This window comes from Phocoena phocoena, chromosome 1, assembly GCF_963924675.1.
Source record: "Phocoena phocoena chromosome 1, mPhoPho1.1, whole genome shotgun sequence".
Classification (NCBI taxonomy): domain Eukaryota; kingdom Metazoa; phylum Chordata; class Mammalia; order Artiodactyla; family Phocoenidae; genus Phocoena; species Phocoena phocoena.
This window is the reverse complement of record NC_089219.1, coordinates 57,141,232-57,161,011: the sequence shown is the minus strand read 5'-3', so window position 1 is coordinate 57,161,011 and position 19,780 is coordinate 57,141,232. Positions and strand designations below refer to the sequence as shown.

At 42.1% G+C, this 19,780-nt stretch overlaps 1 protein-coding gene across 2 annotated transcripts in view; it reads right to left on the bottom strand.

The window, feature by feature from the left end:
- Positions 1 to 19,780, bottom strand: part of PDE4B (phosphodiesterase 4B) — a 618,793-nt gene that overhangs the window by 107,316 nt on the left and 491,697 nt on the right. For both annotated transcript variants that reach the window (XM_065885940.1, XM_065885988.1), the window contains 3 exons: positions 12,107 to 12,143; positions 11,905 to 11,975; positions 1,337 to 1,386 (listed from right to left, as the gene is read on the bottom strand). In XM_065885940.1, coding sequence (XP_065742012.1) covers positions 1,337 to 1,386; positions 11,905 to 11,975; positions 12,107 to 12,143 — 158 coding nt within the window. The remainder of the gene's footprint in view (positions 1 to 1,336; positions 1,387 to 11,904; positions 11,976 to 12,106; positions 12,144 to 19,780) is intronic.

Here is a 19,780-nt window from a genome sequence, read left to right as displayed (position 1 = left end):
AAAACCATCTTAGTAAATTTGGCTAATAGAAATGGTAGTGATGGTGTCTCACAAGTGGGCCAAGATGATGAAATGACAGGAGTTTCGAAACCACCCCCTTTGATCTCTAGCATGTAACACCAGTTACATGTTCAAACACTCTAGTTATTTCGTTTCGTTTTATAAAACTTCTAAAGGACATAGTACATCAGCACACCACATTTTTAAAGTCCACGGATAGAGTACCATTTTCTTCTATTTCATATCATGGGGCTCTAGAGGTAAACTTGACTTTGCTTAATATCTTCCTTTTACTTTTATTCTTGTTCTCAATATTTTCTCACAAACATATGTTTTAAAGCATGTACCATTAATACTTCAAACGCCAGTGAGCCAATGGAACATACTGCCTTTGTTCTCTTCTTTTAAAAGTTGGACTTTTGTATTATTTCTGTTATATGTATGGCCATCATATCAGCAAGAAAACACAACATCCGAGCATGGAAGATCATAAGAATAAAGCAAAGGGAAACAGAAACCTATGAGGCAACATTAGGTGTTAGATGATCTCAGCATGAGCTCATCTTACTGTTTGTCCTGTGGCTCTACTCAAATCCACTGCCATACTAGTGGGACAGATTAAAGAGGAAAAACTGCACTTTGCACTTTCAAAAATGCCATCTAACTGGTTGCATCTTATGGCAAGAAGAATTCTATGTCCAACAAGTCTCCAAGATGTTCCTTCAAGGTGGCCCTTCCTCTCCACAGCTCTCAACTCCACATGAAAATCGTATGCACAGTACTAAAAAAAAAATGAGAGGTTAGGTTTCTCTTACAAAAAACACCTTTGAGGAACAAAGTTGGATGACCTCCAAAAGAAATGATTTGTGACCTGGAAAGAGCCTTTGGTTTCACACCTGGAAAGGATGTAGATTCAATTGGGATGTATAGCTGACACTAAGAGGAAAACCACTAACATTCACCATGGGGCCCTCAGGCCAATGTGGGAGCACCTGGGACGTTTGAGGTTAGCTCTCCTGGAGTTCACTGGGGCCGGCAAGCTGAGGTCATAGTTGCACTCCTGCTCTTGTTCTGGGAAGCAGCATGACCACACATCCATCACATTCTGAAAGCCGAGGCATGCACAGGATGGGAAAATTATTTCATACTGCTTTTCATTTGGTTTCACATGGAGTGAAGTAAAGCTCCAGCCTGCCTTTGAAAAAAGTCACCAAGAGACCTACCTATTTGGAGGGCCGTGATGTGCAAACAAATGCTATTATTCTACAAAAGGTTCTGGAAAAGAGGCACATTTGTTATTTTGAAACATGGAGATAAGCCTCATGACACGGCTTACCTGGCAGGTTGACTCTGGAGACAGATGGCTGACTAGCAGCTGGAGACCTCCTGTGGAGAGGGAAAGAAAGGAAGGTCTGAGTCTCTGTATGAATACCCCTGCCTGCACCCCCATGATCACTGAGAAGTTTTCCAGGTCAGAATGAGCTACCTAGTGACGTAATGCTATCTCTGGAAGGCGGGCTCCTATAACTCGTGGGTGACTGCAATTCTCACATCCAGATGGCCTGGAATTTCCCTATGCATAGCCTCCCGGATGCTGTAGCACTCCAGGAAGGAAGTCATTTACTCCAGGTCCCTAACCAGTCCTTCTGCTTTAGGTTTCCCTGCCCCAGGAGGCCCTCCAAAGATGATACCCTTGCTCAGAAATGACACCAAATATATGCATGAATCCCAACTCCTTTGGGCGGTGCTATAGAAAGTTACAGCCAGAGGAGCTCTTAGAGATTAATCAGCCCAGGCCTCCCATTTTTCCACCTCAGAAATCTGAGACCCAGAGAGATGAAATCACTCGCCAAAAGTCACATAGCCATTAGGAACAGCAATCTAGGTGGCCTAACTTACGGAAAAGGCTTTCCATGGTCAAACTGAGCATTATTCTTGTATCACAAAGCAAGTCAAATGAAACAAGCAAACAAACTCATGCTCCACAAATATTAGGGTTCCTTCTCCTTTTCTTTCTTTCTTCCTTCTTTATCTTTTTTACCCCCCTCCCCCCAAAACCCTGATTTTCTTTGCTGCTCTTGCCATCCTTCTCATGCTTTGCCAGACTCTCCAGGATTCAGGGTGCATTGCTAGAGAGCCTCCCAGAAATAGGATAGAGCAGTGGCCCTCAAAATTTAGGGTGCAGAGAATCACCTGCAGAGTTTATTAAGACACACTGATGAACCTTACTTCCAGGGTTTCTGATTCAGTCTGCCTGGGGTGGGCTTGAGAGTTTGCATTTCTAACTAATGCCACGTGGATCTGGGGGCCACATTCCAGAGCCATTGGTATAGAGGGCTGTCTGCCCCACTAAAGAGCAAGCAGGATATTAGCAGTGAGCAAGAGAGTGACACTCCAGGCCAATGGGTCTCAAACATGGACGCCATTTGATCACTTGGGGAGCTATTGAGAATATGATTGCCTTCTCCATCCCTGGAGGGTCTATTTCAGGGTATCTGGGACAAGGCATGAGAATCTGTAACTTTACTATTGCTCTGTGAATTCTGATGCACAGGCAAGGTTGGGAAGGAAGCCAAGTTCTAAATGGCCTGCAAAGGGGTTGAAAAGGAAGGGTTTCCCTACCGGTGTGGCCACAAAATTACTTTCCTAGATTTAAAGTATTCCAAATCCATTTTTGGTCCCTTAGGTGTAATATAGCTTCAAGGTAAAAATATCTTATTGTCGCAGGGTCTGATGGATAGGGTTCATATGTATCACTCATTTACCAGCTGGGTGATTCTAGGCAAGGTACTTTTAAACTCTGTGGCATGAAATTTTCATGTATGATGTGGGGGAGGAAATTTTCTCTACCCTTCTAGGTTCTTTTCGCTGGTCTATTAATTAAATCGACATAAGACAGATGAACAGGTGACAAACAAGTTTAACTACATACTTAAGGGAGCCCCATAAGAATATGAGACCCAAGGGCAAGTCAAGCAGTTGGGACTTATCTGTCACCCTGAGCTAAGGAATGGAACAGGAGCCTAGGGCTTCAAAGCTTAGGAGGGTCGTTCACCAGACAATGAGAAGAGCAGATGATTTGTAATTAGACGTTTGCTCTGCCATACAGATGGGTCATTCAGATAAAAGTTATCTCTGATATTAGCTCTGTTGCTCTTTCAGCCAGGCCCCCAACTACAATTATTTTAGGTAGTTGAAGGAGAGGTAAAAGTTTATCTTGAATCTGCTGGGTCTTGATTGCCTTCAGCTCGAAATAATCCAAGTGCCAAAGTGGCATATTTTGGGATCACACATTCTGCTCTCCTGTGGTGACAAGCGAAGGGAAATTGCCATCCAATGTGTGCTTTTCTCTGCTAGGCACTGTGCTGGGTACTTCTCAGCCTCCATTGAGAGTATCATCATCTCACTTTAAGGATAAGGAAACTGAAGCTCAGAGAAGTTAAGAAATATGCTGAAGCATACATGGTTCATAACAGCAAAGTCAGGATTCAAAGCTCAGTCTTTCTGCATCCAAAGTGCATTTTCTTTGTACTAGCCCATCTGCTGATAACACCTGCACTAATGCCGAGGGCTGGTCTTCAGAAATAATTAAGAGATTAAATTCCAAACTCCTTAGTCTGGCATTCAAAGTCTGCTCTTTGGCCTCAACATATGCTTGTATATGTCAACCACTCAGTAAATACTTATTGCATGGAAGAATGAATGAATGAATGAGGGAAAGAACTAACTCATAGTTTGCCAAGGCCAAACTTGATCACTTCCTTTTTCTTGAACATGTGCTCTTCCTTTCCTGACGTCGCTCAGGCCGTGCTTCTGTGAAGGAAGCTTTCCTCTCACAAATCTGCACATTTAAGTATCCCCTCCATTCTATAACATTGCCAGTTATGGTAAGAAATATACATATATATTTGGCCTTTGGCTCCATTTTTGGCACAGAGCTCCTAAAATCCTTGGAGCTTCCTAAGTGAGGAAAGCAATCAAGGTGTCTTTTGCTATGTTAATGCGGTGACTTTTGGACCAGCAACTACGTAACCTAAGGAGGGGGTTGCCAGGGGTCGCAACCTTGTGATTAGAGAGTTTGAGCCTTAGGCCCACCCTGAACCTCCGGGGAGGGGAGACAGCCTGGAGATTGCGTTCAGTCACCAGTGGCCAATGATTTAATCAATCATGCCTTTGTAACAAAGCCTTCATAAAAACTCAAAAAGACTGGGTTGGTGAACACGTGGAGATTCAGAGAGAGGGATGCACTTGGAGAGCGGGAAAGCTCTGTGCTCCTTCCCCCGGCACCCTCTTTGTTCTCTGCATCTCTTTCATCTGGCTGTTCCTGAGTCATATCCTTTTATAGTAAACCAGTGATCTAGTAAGTAAAATGTTTCTCTGGGTTCTGTGAGCCCCTCTAGCAAGTTCATTGAACCCAAGGAAGGGCTTGTGGGAAGCTCCAACCTCTAGCCAGTGGGTCAGAAGCCCCGGCAAGAGCCTGGGCTTCCCACTGGTGTCCCCAGTGTGTGTAGTGGGAGAGGGGTGTGCGGGGGAGGGGCAGTCTTGTAGGATTGAGCACTTAACCGGCGGGATCTGACGCTATCTCCAAGTTATTAATGTCAGAACTGAATTGAATTATAGGACACCCAGGTGGTGTCAGAGAATTGCTTGGATGTGTGGGGAAAAAAAAACCCATTATCAGAATCATACCTTCAAAGGTCAAATGCCATCTTCTCCAAAGAATGTTGTTGTAGGGAGGAGAACTTGCTACCCAAAATGCTCTTGGCATAGCATACGGATTATTTCAAGCTGAAAAGGCCCGAAAGACCGAGGAAGAAACTTTGACCTTTAACAGCCTAAAAGAATGTAAATAGAGGAAGGGAGCTCTGACCACAGATAAGTATAGTATGAGCTAGGTATGGTAGACAGGGAGGAACCCAGCGAAGTCTGTTTGTTAAAATTCCATTCTGTGTGCCATTGTCTGTCTCCGCATGGTCCAGCAAACATTTATTTACCAAACATTTGCTTTTCCACTTCCACGTCAATTGCCTTCCTTCCTTTTCAAGTCCCAAACCCCTACCCCACAATATCCTCTTTGGTCTTTAGCTGAAAATGGTGTTTAAGGTAGGGTTTCAGCCACTTTGTCCAGTTACTTAGTTTTCCTGGGCCTCTCCCATGTATACATGCTATTAAACTTCTGTGTGTCTTTCTCCTACTAATCTGTCTCATGTTCATTTATTCTTAGACCAGCCAGAAGAACCTAGAAGGAAAGAGGGAAATTTCTTCCTTCCTGAAAAGCGCAGCGTGCTTCATCTGTACCTTCAGGGTTATTTCCTCATGTTACAACTCATATGGCCATGGACTATCCCCTCCCCTCATCAATGACCCATTGATGGTGGGCTCCAGTTCTGAGCCCTTTCATGTGCCCTCTGCAGGACCTCCCAACTTGCCTCACGTAAAGTAGGAACTCCATACATATTGGTAAACTGTCAATTGAATGAACCATTGATGTGAAAATGATTTGAGAAGCCAAATACCATATGAATGTTTTATCTGGTTTCCTTTCCCTCTATAGTCTTGGTTTTACATACTGCTCACTGTTCCTCAGACTCAGAATATGTTTGTGTTGCTGGACCCCTTGCACATATTTTGCTCATCTGACCACTTTTCTCCTCTTTAAGCGGCAAACTCCTTCACATGTTCTAGGACTGCACTCGGCATCACCTCAGAGGATCCTTCCCTCCTGTGACTAGTCACTGGGCTACCTATACTTTCCTATGCCCCACCCTAGCGCTGCTCTTACTGCATTACAATTCCCATTCTCTTGTCTGTCTCAACTAGGCTGTGAGAAATTTAAACAAAGATTGAATCTCATTCATCTTTGTAACCTTGTAATTGGCAAAGAATTTGGTACGATATAGGTAGTCAATAGCTGTTGATTAGACTGATAATATATTTTTTTAATACTTTTATTTTAACTATCTTCCTGAGTTCCAAAGAAGACTTCTGTGAAAAGAGGCATAGAACCAAGAGACCCTCAATATTGGAAATCTCTGCTTTCTTAATGGCACAGCGACACATAGCACCTGATCCTCCCAATGACTTCTAAAAAATTACACAATTTACATAAACTCCTTTGTCCCAGGAGTTATTTTGAAAATATAACCTTTATATAGAGTTGTTAATTCGAGTGAGCATCTGTGTGTGTAAGTTTTGGAAAGGCAAGGAGTACGTTTATAAAGGTTCATCACTTTTTCTCAAGAGCTGGTGCAAAGAAGAAGCTCGATACATTTAAATGAATGAATGACATCTGGACGCTGCATTATTGCTTGTGGGGCATGAGAGTACCAATTAGAAAACTGTGATGAGTGCCGGAAGAAAATGGCACTGGTTGCCCATTACGAGCCCAAAGGTCCCTAACTTACAGAAGAATCATAAGTTCTACACCTGGGTTGTAAAGATGGTGATATTAATAGGGAGGATAATATGGCCACAGCAGTTAATACTTTCCAGCCCTGAATAACACAGTGGAAAAAGAGCTGGACTATGAATAAGAAGACAGGAATTCTAATCCTGGTTCTGGCACCTTCTAACCACATAGCCCTGGGCAACTCACTGAACTTCTCAGTTTCTTCCTCACCTGGGGAGAACAGGCAGCAACTAACATTTTCTGCTAATTTACAGAGTGCCAGCTCCTGTGTGAGAGGTTTTACATATATTTCCTCCCTTACTCTGAGGAAATTTGGCTAGGTTCTGTCCAGCTCTGAATGCTCAAGATTTTTATTATTCTCAGTTAATTTAAATCCCATGCCGAAGAACACAAGGCAATGAAAGACTGAAAAAAAAAATCTAGTGGTTATTAATTCTTTCTCAAAGATTTCATACATGTTCATTTAATTATACCTCGGAAGAACATGGATACAGTGATGTTATGTGATCTCCCGGTAGCCACCGGTGATGTGTGTGATGTTAGGGACAGAGTTGGATGATGGGGACAGCTCTTTGCTCCCAGCTCAATTGCCTGGTTATCAGTCTGATGAATGTAGGTACTCTCATTCACATGTGATTTCTCCATCAATCTGTTTAAAGTCAGTAAATGCTTTAGGGAATGCTTATCTGAATTAACAACTCTGAAAGCTACAGTTTCAAAATTCCTGGGACAAAGAAATACAAGCCCACTCAAGCATCCCTCAACAGAACATTTCAAGGAAGTGCAAGGAAATCACCTCAATAGGAACTCTGAGATTTTCACCCTTTGGGTGGTAAAGCTCAGACAGACAATGAACTGCTTTTGCTGAGCAAAGAGCCAAAAGATAAAGGAAATCTTGACTTATGAGAATTATAGTTCTATGTGGGAGTTCCTTTTCATATAAAAACAACACATTATCCAAATGTCTCATGAAAACCATTCCAAGGACATAATTATTGCTTAAATGTTACATTCAAGGCAAGGAGTAGCACTTTGGAACCCAAGTCAAATATCCCAGAAAACAACTTCTGAGTTCCATGAACCTTATAGTTTCAGTTGTTGAAATAAGTGAATATCTGGGTTGGGGTGGGAGGGGGAATGCTCTTAGCATGGTGGATCCATTCCTGACAGATATTCTTGTCTTCAGTTGTTTTTATTTGTTTGAGGGTATTGACTATCTAGGAATAGAATAAAGTGCATTAAATGGACCCTCAGTTTTCCAACCTGTCCCTGCCAGGCAGCTCCATCATTCACTTCTCAGCCCAAACTAGACCAAGGCAATCTCAACTCCCTTTGGTGAAGCTCTAGTGGTGGACATGTTGGTTTTAAGGAAGTACTTGAACTCAGTAAGAGGATCAACTCTGTACAAATATGCGTATGGATTTGGGAATGATCATTAGATGCAACTATTCTACTGCTGGTCTATTATGTTTGCCGAGTGTGGTTTGGGCCAGAGGTGACACAAACAGCCATGATTTGGAGGGTGGTCCTCAGCCAGAGTGTGAGAATTAGCTCTGGGTGAGCTCTCTATATGGCAACTATGGTCTTAGGGCACTCTGTATATGGCAAATATGGAGGTTTATGTGGCTCAAAACCCCCAAGGCTATGGAAAAATCTGATCTCGAGAAAGTAGCTTCAGCTGATAGCCTATAATAAGCAGGGTTAGGCTTAATTCCCCAATGCTTTAACAGAGGAAGGACCTCCGAGCCCATGCCAACAAACCAGTAACTGAAAACGCCCTGACACATCACCACTGGCACCCCTTCTCCCTGGAGCTGTGCATTGTAGTGGCCTTGAGCCCTGCTATGTTAAAGAAGCCTTGGGAATGTATCCTTATTAATCTCTTCCTCCTCAATTCCTACCTCCATCATCTTGGTTCAGGGTTTTACTCTTCATATTTTAATTCCTGAAATGCTCTCCTAGCTCACGTCTCTGCCTCAGCCTCTCTGACCTTCAGCTATTCCATGAGTTCTTCCTAAATGACTCTGTTCCAAAGCCTTCAGAGATTTCGTCCCAAAACCCAGAAGACTGAATAGGTATAGTAAATGGAAAGATGTGAGATAGTAGAACATACATATATTGTTCTCTACCCTTGCTTCCTGACACAGAGCTCCTAAAATTCCCTGTAGTTTCCTAAGTAATAAGGGCACTAGTAGCATCTTTTGTTCTAATGAGGTGACTCTGGGTGGGGTCCTGGATTTCTCCTGGATGGGGGCTGGTCCCCAGAAGCAACAAGCCATGATTAGAAGCTTAGAATTTTCAGCCCTACCCCTCATCCTCCAGAAAAGAGAGAGGGGCTAGGGATGGAGTTAATAATTGCTCATGCCTACGTGAAGAAGCCTCCAGCAAATCCTAATAATACAGGGTTCAGAGAGCTTCTAGGCTGGTAAACACATCCACACCAGGAGGGTGATGCACCCCAACTCCAAGGGGAAGAAACTCCTGCACTCGGGACCCTCTCAGACTCTGCCCTCTTCATCTGGCTGTTCACCTGTATCTTTTATCATATCCTTTAATGAACTGGTAAACATGAGTACATGTTTCCTTGGGTTCTGTGGGCTGCTCGAACAAATTAATGAAATTAATTAAGGGGGGTGTTGTTGGAATCTTATAGCTGGTGGGTCACAAGCAAAGATGATAACTTAAGCTTACAACTGGTGTCTGGAGTGGGGAGGGAGGCGGTGGGCAATCTTGTGGAACTGAGCCCTTAACCTGTGGGATCTGATGCTATGTCAGATAGCATCAGGATTGAGTTAAACTGTGGGACACCCAGCTGGTGTCGGACATTTTCTTGCTGTTGTGAGGGGAAAACCTCCACGTATTTGGTGACCAGATGTGTCAGAAGTGAAGTGTTTTGTGTGACTAGTAAAGAAGAGTCACTGGGAAGACAAACCCGGGAGGGAGGAACTGGGTTTTTCTCTACAGAGGAAGGAAAAAAAACTGAGTTTTCCTACAAAAGAACACTGCAAGAGAACCAGGATACTATGTTTCAACACTGGCTCTGCTCATCCCATCAGAAGTGAGCTGTTTTTGCACTAGTCATTTAATTTCCCTGAGCTTTGTTTCCTTGTTCATAGTGTGGTGGCAACATGTGGGTCATAAACATCATTTACGGTGATGATAACTGTGATAATGGATGTGAAAACTCCAAAGTATTGTACTGTTTCTGGATTCAGCAAGAGAAATGTAACTATCACTCATAATAACTCACATTTATTGAGCACCTACTACTATGTGCTAGATGCTGTTATAAATGCTTTACAAATAGTAACTCATTTCATCCTCAGAACAACCCTATCTTATAGATTGGGAAACTGAGCTCTGGAGAGGTGAAATAACTTGCCCAAGTCACATAATTTTCAGTTGGTAGAATTGAGTTATGAAGCCAATAAATAAGGCCCCAGAGGCCATATCCTGTAAAGAAAAAAAGATGGAAGAATGGAAAGGATCACTTCCGAAAAAATAATTTTTGAAACATTTGGTGGTCTTTCTCTAACAATTAGTAATTCAGAGATTTATATGCATGACGAATACTTATGGAGCACACACTATGTGTCAGGCATTCTGCTAATTCTTAGAAAGTCAAGGAAAAGTAAATGTAAATTTCAAGTGTCCTTATGGGGACACACAGTATAGTGGTCGTGGCAGAGATCCATACATGATTTGCAGAGTGCTCTGGGGCCACTGGGGGGCGCTCAACCAGGCTTGGCAGGGTCAGGGCAAGCATCCTGGTGAAGATAACACAAATGAGTGTTATAAAAGACAAGCAGGATTCAGTGAGGCAATCACTGGCAGGTGGAGAGAGACACTAGGAAACGAGAACAGTAAGTCCATAATTAGGATGGAGTAGAACATGCAGGGAACAACCAGGCCACAACTGTTAGAATGTGATTCCATGTGGCCAGAGACCTGGTCTGATTGTACACCTCTGTAGTCCCTGGCACTCCCATCAGAATGTAAACCCTGAAAGGGCAGAGAATTGTCTGTTTTGGTCACTATTATATCACCAGTGCCTAGTACAAGGTGGTGCCCAATACATATTTGTTAAGTACACACATATACGTGTGGATGAATATTACACTAAATAAATACTTGTTGAGTGAATTATTTAACAATAAACAGGGAGCACCACTGCAAATGAGCCTGGGCAAGCCTCTAGCTTTCCTGTATACTGCATCTAACATAAACCCAATCAACTATCAAAGTACCTTGAGCTGGATCATGCGGTGCCTTGTGGCCAAGCACACGCATTTAAACTTTATCATAATGATCAGAGTGAACCACTGAAGTGCCTCAAGCTGCGGAGTGACATGGCCAAACAGCAAGTGAGAAAGAGGACTCTGGTGGCAGTTTGGAGAACAGTTTAGAAGAGGAGAGACCAACGATGGGAAAACTCCATGGGGCTATGCAGGACTCTCTCACAGGAAGCTCCGGGAAACGGGATAGAACAGTGAATGAAAAAGTTAGCATTCAAAGCAGGGTTCACTCTCGCTTTTAACAACTCCACACAATAAAAATTTGGATAAAAGCAAAGTAGGGGGTCAATGAATAATTTCACAAAGACTGGAGAGACAGGGTATCCTATAGTGAACACTAGCTGAGACAATCAGGAGATTTAGAATTTGGCCCGGGTGCATATTTAGCCTATGGTGTGGTTGTTAGCAACTTGCTGGATTTCTGAGGGCCTGATTTCTCCTTCTGTAAAACAAAGAGGCTGAGTCATTTCTCAACATTCTCCTCTAGCCCTACCATCCCAGGATCACTGATTCTATGACCTTCTGATCCCTGTGATGAGTTTTACATTGCTGGATAGTGAACGGCATAGCACTTAGACCCACAGATTGAAATGATTTCGGAGGAGAAAATTACTGCAGTATTATTAAGTTCAAACCTTTCATTTCACAGATGAGGAGACCAATGTTCAGCCCTGTTAGTCGAAATGGCCAAGCTTATGCAGCTCGTTAAGGGCCGAAGAGAAGATAATCACACTCTTATCATCAAATTACATGAGCCTGTTTATATATTATCAAAAAATAGGCAACCTGGACCTGCACTTTTGGTACGTGTCATTTTACGTTTGAATTCTCTGAACTCGTTAATAGTTTATTCCAAAAGAATTTTAATAGAATTTACGGCCTTTACTGATGAGCATTCACACTTTCAAGTGGTAAATACAAAGGTTAAAAAAAAAACCATCTCATGTTTTCATCTGTTGAACTCCTGTCTACTAAGTGTTAAAGGCACAAAGATAATAAGATCTGGACTAATTTCTAACATCTTACCAGTTCTAAAATACTATGGTGATCCATCCTACTTTAAATTTTATCATGTATCCTAACCTAGCTAGGAGGGCAAATTTCCATGCATTAGTGTTGGGTTGTGGGGTTTTTTTAGTGCTGTTCAGGGTTTCGCCTTTATGGAAAGGATTTATAACTCCACAAAAAGTGCATGCTTACTTGTTGGGTGTTCCATGGAGGTTTGTCAGTACGGTGAAGTTGTTTCTCACACTTCGCAAGCTGGCAAGGACCTATAAGTAAAATGTTTCCACTGTTAGGAATGGTTAGGAACAAAGGAGAGGAATGGGCAGGTTTAGAGGCTACACTTAGAAACTACACCCAGAGACAGAGCGAGAATGAGGCAGGCCAGCATGATACATACCTGGGCAAAAGGCGTTACAATCAAGTCATCGCCATGTCTGGTGAAAAGAGAGAAAAGAAACATTTTGTAAATGCATTTGAATTATAACTGTGTCATATAAGCTGTAATATGAAACTTCATCAGTGTTAGCAACACAAATGTTATACAAATTCTTCCACCTGGATATAAGGCAGGATTGATTTAGGTGCAGATGGGGATTTCAGGAACTTGAAAGAAAAAAACCCACCAGGTTCATGGCTCCTGGGTGTACAGTGGCTATACCTAAAAACACTTGCAAGTAAGCATATATCTTCAGGGTATTTTCCCATTAAATAGCAGACCCAGAGTACTGTAATTCAGAGCAATTTGTGGATTTTGGTTGTCAGAGCCAGGAACTTCAAAAGGAGGGCTGCTCACAGGCACACACAGAGTTGGAAAAAATGGCCTAACAGTCTGGATAAAGTTTAACTTTGGATTTCCTCGCTTTTGTTGATTTGAACCACAGCCTTCATGCCATTTAAACACAGATTTCTGTCTGGAAATCCCATTACTTTTTGTTTTTAAGACAACTTTTTTCTTAAATTACCGAAGGAAAAGCTTTTAAGGGAGTGTAGTATAGGGACTGAACCTACTATTATATCATTGTCTCTCACTTTGTCCCAAAGATCTGATTAAGCTGAACCTAGTGTTACATAAATCTGTACTTAGGAATAGTCAAAAGCGTGTTTTCAGAAGTGCACTCTCTCTGACACATGCTTTGATACCTCTTTTTAAACCCGCATTCGGCAAGGTCTCCGTTAAAACCGTTAGAAGACAGGCTGGCCTGACCAGCAGACGCACAGTCAGGCCAATTCGCTATCACAGTGTAAATCCTAACAGTCGCACAGAAGGTGGTGGACAGTGAGTTTCCTTCACTGTCTGATCATCTTCTCTGTCTTCACGATCACCACACATATATGGCACCTTATTCGCTAACTACGGGAGTGCAACCAATGGTTATTAAACACCTGCCCGGTACCAGGCATTAGGTGAGGCCTAGGGATCCAGGGTTGGATAACACCTACATCCTTGGGGGCCTCTTCTCTGGCATGGGCTTTTACTTTGGGGTATTATTTAATACAATATTTTCCTTTCTACCTTGGTCTTTAGCTAGAAGTCCCCCTTCAGTTTCATTAAACTTCCTGTGCATCTGAATTGTACAGTGACTGAGTGACTATAAAAAGAACACTGACAAGAGTAAGCATCCTTTGAGTGATTACCATCTATTAGCCCCTGCATAAAAACCTCACTTAATTCTTGTAACAAGAACTGGGGTAACGACTCTTATTCCCATTTTATAGATAATATCAACGCTCAGAGCAGGTAAGCAACTGCTTAACTAGCACACAGCTAATAAATGAAAGAACTAAGACCGATTCCAAAAATCTATGCTTTTAAACATTATGTTTCCTGTTTTATGACGACCCTGCCTAGTTGACTGAATTATACAGAACTCATGATCCCCACAACTTAAAACAGAGGAGACAGAAAAATGTCCAAAACACTGCAGTAGATATTATAAATACAGAATGAGAAATACAAACAATTAATATTTAATGGGGTGCAAAGGAGATGTGATAATTACAGATTAGACATAGTAGAAAAGGCTTGATTGAATGAGTGGTATTCGAGATGAACCTTGAAGGGCAGGCTTTAAAAGGCACGGATGGTAGGTGCTACTAATGAGAACAATGCAAGAACCGAGGCATTGAAATGGGAAAGTCCTGAACATGGAGATGCTTGGTGGCTGTTTAGAGCTGAGCAGTGACAGACATTTGTAGGGGATAAGACTTAAAGGTGCCCCCACACCCACGTTATGGACATTGTGGACAATGGTTGTGGAGCTGGTGCTCAACTCAGTAAAAGAAATGAGCCAGTGAAGGTTTCTAGTGAGATAGGCAAACAGAAAAGTGCTTTGGAAAGTATTGGGTTGACTAAAAAGTTTGTCTGTTTTTTTTTTTTGGCTGCGTTGAGTCTTTGTTGCTGCATGGGTTTTCTCTAGTTGCAGCGAGCGGGGGCTACTCTTTGTTGCGGTGTGCGGGCTTCTCATTGTGTGGCTTCTCTTGTTGTGGAGCACGGGCTCTAGGCACACAGGCTTCAGTAGCTGTGGCTCGCGGGCTCAGTAGTTGTGGCTCGCAGGCTCTAGAGTGCAGGCTCAGCAGTTGTGGCACACGGGCTTAGTTGCTCCGCGGCACATGGGATCTTCCCGGACCGGGGATGGAACCCATGTCCCCTGCATTGGCGGGTGGATTCTTAACCACTGAGCCACCAGGGAAGTCCCAGGTTTTTCCATAACATATTACGGAAAAATCTGAACAAACTTTTGGGCCAACGCAATAAAATGCTATGGATACAAGAGATGGATGGAAGAGAGGACAGAGCCAGGAAGATGGGTTAGGGGGATATCGCCGTCATTCAGATGAGAAGACATCGGTGAGGCAGAGGAAGAAACAGGAAAAGACAACTGGAATAGACCCTGAACGTCTTGCCAAGGACTTGGCATTGAATTGGATAAGGGGTCATAAAGAAATACTATTTTCAGTTTTAAAAATGGGTATCTGGGAAAATAGTGAAGTCGTTAGTAGAAGTTAAAAAGTGAGGATTTGGAGGAGACGTGTCACCTTCTCACATGTTGAGTTTTAAGGTATACATTGATATCCTGGTGGAAACAGCAAGTGGGAAGACTGAAATATGGGGGTTAGAGCTAGAGATTTAGGAGGTACCTACAACAGTGGGGCCCCTTAAAGCAATGGCAGGGAGTGGCTTCCTGGGGTGGGGTGTATAGAGAGAGAGAGTCAAAGGGAGAACCTCAGGGCTCTTGTTAAGAGAGGAGTAGTTGTGATAAATGCAGGGTGGTGAGCTATTACAAGAACTGCCCCTTCCCAAGCTATTTTTTGGAGATGGGTGAAATATCTTTCTATTTTTTCAGATTTCTGCTGTGAAGTTCACATTGCTCAGAAGACATCAGGGTGAACTAGGTATAAAATGACAGTGTTAGACTTAAGTCATCTATGGCTCCTGGATTTCTGGAGTCTACATGTCCAACAAAAGTTAGATAATACAAGCAAATCTCATACATATGTAGTACCTAAAGCTGATGTATTGTTGCATGAGTGGGGAGCTACTAAAACTAAAAAGCTACTAGTCATTAGTACAAACTAATGATTAAACACAGGTTAAAAGAAAAAACACATTAAGAGAGGGCTCGGTGTCAAAATGACTATTATCATGATATTTTGAAGTTTAGGAAAGCAGAACATTCAGAGGCAAGAGACGAATTTTCAGATCCCCAGCACTGGGTCCCTTAAAGAATTCGAGCAGTAAAAGCTAATGCTGTATATCAGACAGTAGTTGCTAGAGAAATGATCAGATAATTCATAGATTACTCATAGCAATTTGAAGAAACAAAAGAAACTTCTATTTGAGTATAGCCAGATTATTTATAAAACCGTTCTAAATTTTTAAAATCATAATTTGGTACATTAATAATAAAATGCATGAATGTAACAAAACACTTGATTGGTTATGAAAACTGATGTACTTCTTAGTTGTCCAAACCACTAGAGCGGATAATACCTCTCAGGAACGAGGCCAGATATTCAGAACCGTGGCACGAGCATCATCTAGTGACAAAACTAGCACATTACAATTTTGTAGGATAATTGGAGATCAGAACTCTGTGGGTCTTAGAATTGAGTGTAGGTCTGCTCTCAACAATGAATGCTTTTCTAGGAAGCAAAAACGCTGCTTCCTACTGCTACGCTCTGGGTTTTATTAATATTAACTTCCTCTGTTTCATGACTACACGTACTTTTCTTGTAATACTAATTTTCGTCTGCCTTAGAGAGAGACATATGCTATTGTAGTTAAGAGCAGAGCTTTTGGAGCCAGACAGCGTTGGTTTGTTTCTCAGTTGCACTATTACTAACTATGAGACATTAGGCAACCTCTCTATGGCTCACTTTCTTCATCTGTAAAATAGAGTGTTGTGAGAATTAAATAAGTTATTATATATGTACAACTCTTACAACAGTGCTAGGCACATAAAGGCACTTTCATTAGTTATATTCGTATTAGTAGTAGGTATCATTATTTCATTATAGTAGGTATCATGTCTATCTTCCCAGCTGGTGAGAACTTCTTTAGGGTAGTCATTTCTGCCCCCATTACAACCAAGAGAACTAACATTTATATTGTACTTTACAGTTTACAAAGCATTTTCATGTCCCTTATTTCATGTGGTAAGAGTATGTTCTTGACCCTGGGGAATGGTGCAAGCACCTATCTTGTTGGTCAAGTCTGAAACCTTCTTTTCCCTCATCCCACAGTCAACCACCAACATCTGCTGATCCTAACTTGCAAATATTTATTAATCGCCCACTGGATCTGTTCTAATGTAGATCCCCATCCTTTAAGATGCAGATTACCGAAGCAGCTTCCCATTTGGCTCTTGGAAACATCTTTAGGCTTCTCCACCCTCCAAACTGTTGTTTTTTTTTTTTTTGCCGTATGCGGGCCTCTCACTGCTGTGGCCTCTCCCGTTGCGGAGCACAGGCTCTGGACGTGCAGGCCCAGCAGCCATGGCTCACGGGCCCAGCCACTCCGTGGCATGTGGGATCTTCCCGGACCCGGGCACGAACCCACGTCCCCTGCATCGGCAGGCAGACTCTCAACCACTGCGCCACCAGGGAAGCCCCCAAACTGTTCTTTAGACTGCAATCAGAGTTATCTTTCAAAAACATTCATCTGATTATGTATTTTCCTGTTTTAAAGCCTTTAGTAGCCCCCCACTGCTTGTCTGCAGCATAAATGCCAACTCCTCACATAGGCCCTTCGTGATGAGGGAACTGCTTACATGTCTAGCTTCGTCTCTCACCACTTCCTCATCCTCTCATGTTCTCTGCCTGAGCCGTATGGAGCTGTGGTCCCCCCAAATGTTCTTGACAACGAGAGTTAGTGAGCGCATAGCCCTTCCTCCTGCACACCTTTCTGCCTGGCTAACTCCTTTAGCTTAGCGGTAACCCCTCGAAGCAGGCTGCTCGCCTTGCCTGGCCAGATCTCTCAAAGTCCGGTGCATCCCTTTCCACAGACATTGCCCTTTTCCGAAGGTATTACAACTGCCTATTGACTTACTAATCTTTTAGCTCCCCTGAAGACAAAGAAAATGTCTCATTTGTTTGCAAAGTGCCTAAAGGTAAGTAAATTTTTGTTAAAAGAAAGGATGTATATAATCTTCATAACAGCTGGAAAGGCAGGCAGAGCAGAGATTCGTATCATTCTTTTTATTTTTCATCATTATTTAGAGTCTGTTTATGTACTGGATAACCATATAGTTTAATCATCTAGACTCCCGGGATTTAAGCCGTGATTCCCCATTTACTGGGCAGGTTACTTAACCTCTCTGTACTTCAGTGTCCTCATCTTTAAGACCAGAAAATTACAGTACCAACTACCTTGGGGTATAGGGATTAAATGAGTTAAAATATGTAAAGGACTTTAAATAGTATATAGGAAATGCTTAATAAACGTGTGCTTTTATTTACAGGTAATTTAGACACTACGAAAAATACTCAATGTCTTAAAGCCATGGTGCTAGTAAGTATGATGGCTGTAACTCAAGTCTTAGACACCACATTGTACTTTTTTGGTAGTCCATCAATAAACAGGTCTTCCATTTAAGTGCGCTCTTATTTCTGCTTTTTCTCTTGGTTCTCAGATCTCATTTCCCTTGACTGCTCTCTCTAGAGACTACTTACATCTCATACAAATGGTGGCTTTAAAAAGTTCCTTGTCTGAGTAAGACTGCAAATGGGATGACCAAATGAAGGAAACATGGATCTTGCTTCCCTGTGGCTTTACTGGTAGGTAATTAAAACTTGGTCCTGTCCAGGGTGGTTCCCGCCACAGTTTGGGGTAATCTAACTGGCCTCACCAGTTTCCGGTACTTTATGTTCCTATTGGGAAATCTATACCTTGGTATACAAAGACATTACGCTAAAGATGACTACGACACAGGAAGGAAACAGAAACCAATAAATTATTGCCACATCTAGGAAAGCATGTGAAATTTCCTTTTGGGATCCAATGGTGATCTTGTTTTCTTTACTAGAAAGCATTCTTTACTAGAACGAAACAGAAACCAATAAATTATTGCCACATCTAGGAAAGCATGTGAAATTTCCTTTTGGGATCCAATGGTGACTTTTTTTTTTTTTTTTTTTTTTTTTTGCCATACATGGGCCTCTTACTGTTGTGGCCTCTCCCGTTGCAGAGCACAGGCTCCGGACGCGCAGGCTCAGCGGCCATGGCTCACGGGCCCAGCCGCTCCACGGCATGTGGGATCTTCTTGGACCGGGGCCCGAACCCATGTCCCCTGCATCGGCAGGCGGACTCTCAACCACTGTGCCACCAGGGAAGCCCCAATCGTGATCTTGTTTTCTTTACTAGAAAGCATTATTTCAGTCTTGCTTTTGTTGCTGTATGCTAAAGCCACTTTTAATGTTCCATTTACTTTTTAACTCAATATCTTTTTCACTCATTCTCCCTGCCTATATGTTTCCTCCTGAAAGAGCTGAGAGGAGAAATTTTAAAAAGCTAGTTTTGTCTCTACTGTTAAGATTTAATGCTGAGGAATTATGCAAAGTTTTCTACCTCTTGTGTAAATTCGTGACTGTTCTGTTCTGGAGAGAGGGGCTCCTGAGCAGGGAACATGCTGCAGCCCCCATCCAGCAGCCTTCACGTCAAGACTCCAAATCTATTATTGTCCTTCTTTTTCTTGGCTTTATGGGTAGAAGGCAGGAGAAGCAGTAAGAGGTTCAGTGGCTGCTGCTCCTCTATTTCAAATCATCCTGAAGAGTAATAATCGGGTGAAATAGCTTTGAGAGCATTACTTCAGGTTAGCTCAAAATACCTGTGTAAAACTGGATTTTCCAACATGGTCCTGAAAAAATGAAATTTCAGAAGAATCTGGATATTCAAGTTCTACTTCTTGTTGTGTTGAGAAATATAAATTGCTAAACTGACAAACACATGAAAGTTTTACTGTCATGCTGAAATATTTGCAAAACAAAATTCTGGGCTATTTTTATTCACTCAAAGCTTTTAATATATCTTGTTATTAGTATCTTTGATAGGATGAGATCATGTTTACAACTGTGTTTTCTTGGGAAGGACCATTCTTTATTACGAAAGTGTGCCCTTACTATATTTTTAAGTTCTGGTTTGTTTTCTTTTTAATATCTTTATCAGAGTATAATTGCTTTACAGTACTGTGTTGGTTTCTGCTGTATAACAAAGTGAATCAGCTATACATATACATATATCCCCATATCCCCTCCCTCTTGCATCTCCCTCCCACCCTCCCTATCCCACCCCTCTAGGTGGTCATAAAGCACTGAGCTGATCTTCCTGTGCTATGCAGCTGCTTCCCACTAGCTATCTATTTTACATTTGGTAGTATATATAAGTCCATGTCACTCTCTCACTTTGTTCCAGCTTACCCTTCCCCCTCCCCGTGTCCTCAAGTCCATTCTCTACATCTGCATCTTTATTCCTGTCCTGCCCCTAGGTTCTTCAGAACCATATATATATATATATATATATATATATATATATATATATATTTATTTATTTATTTATTGGATTCCATATATATGT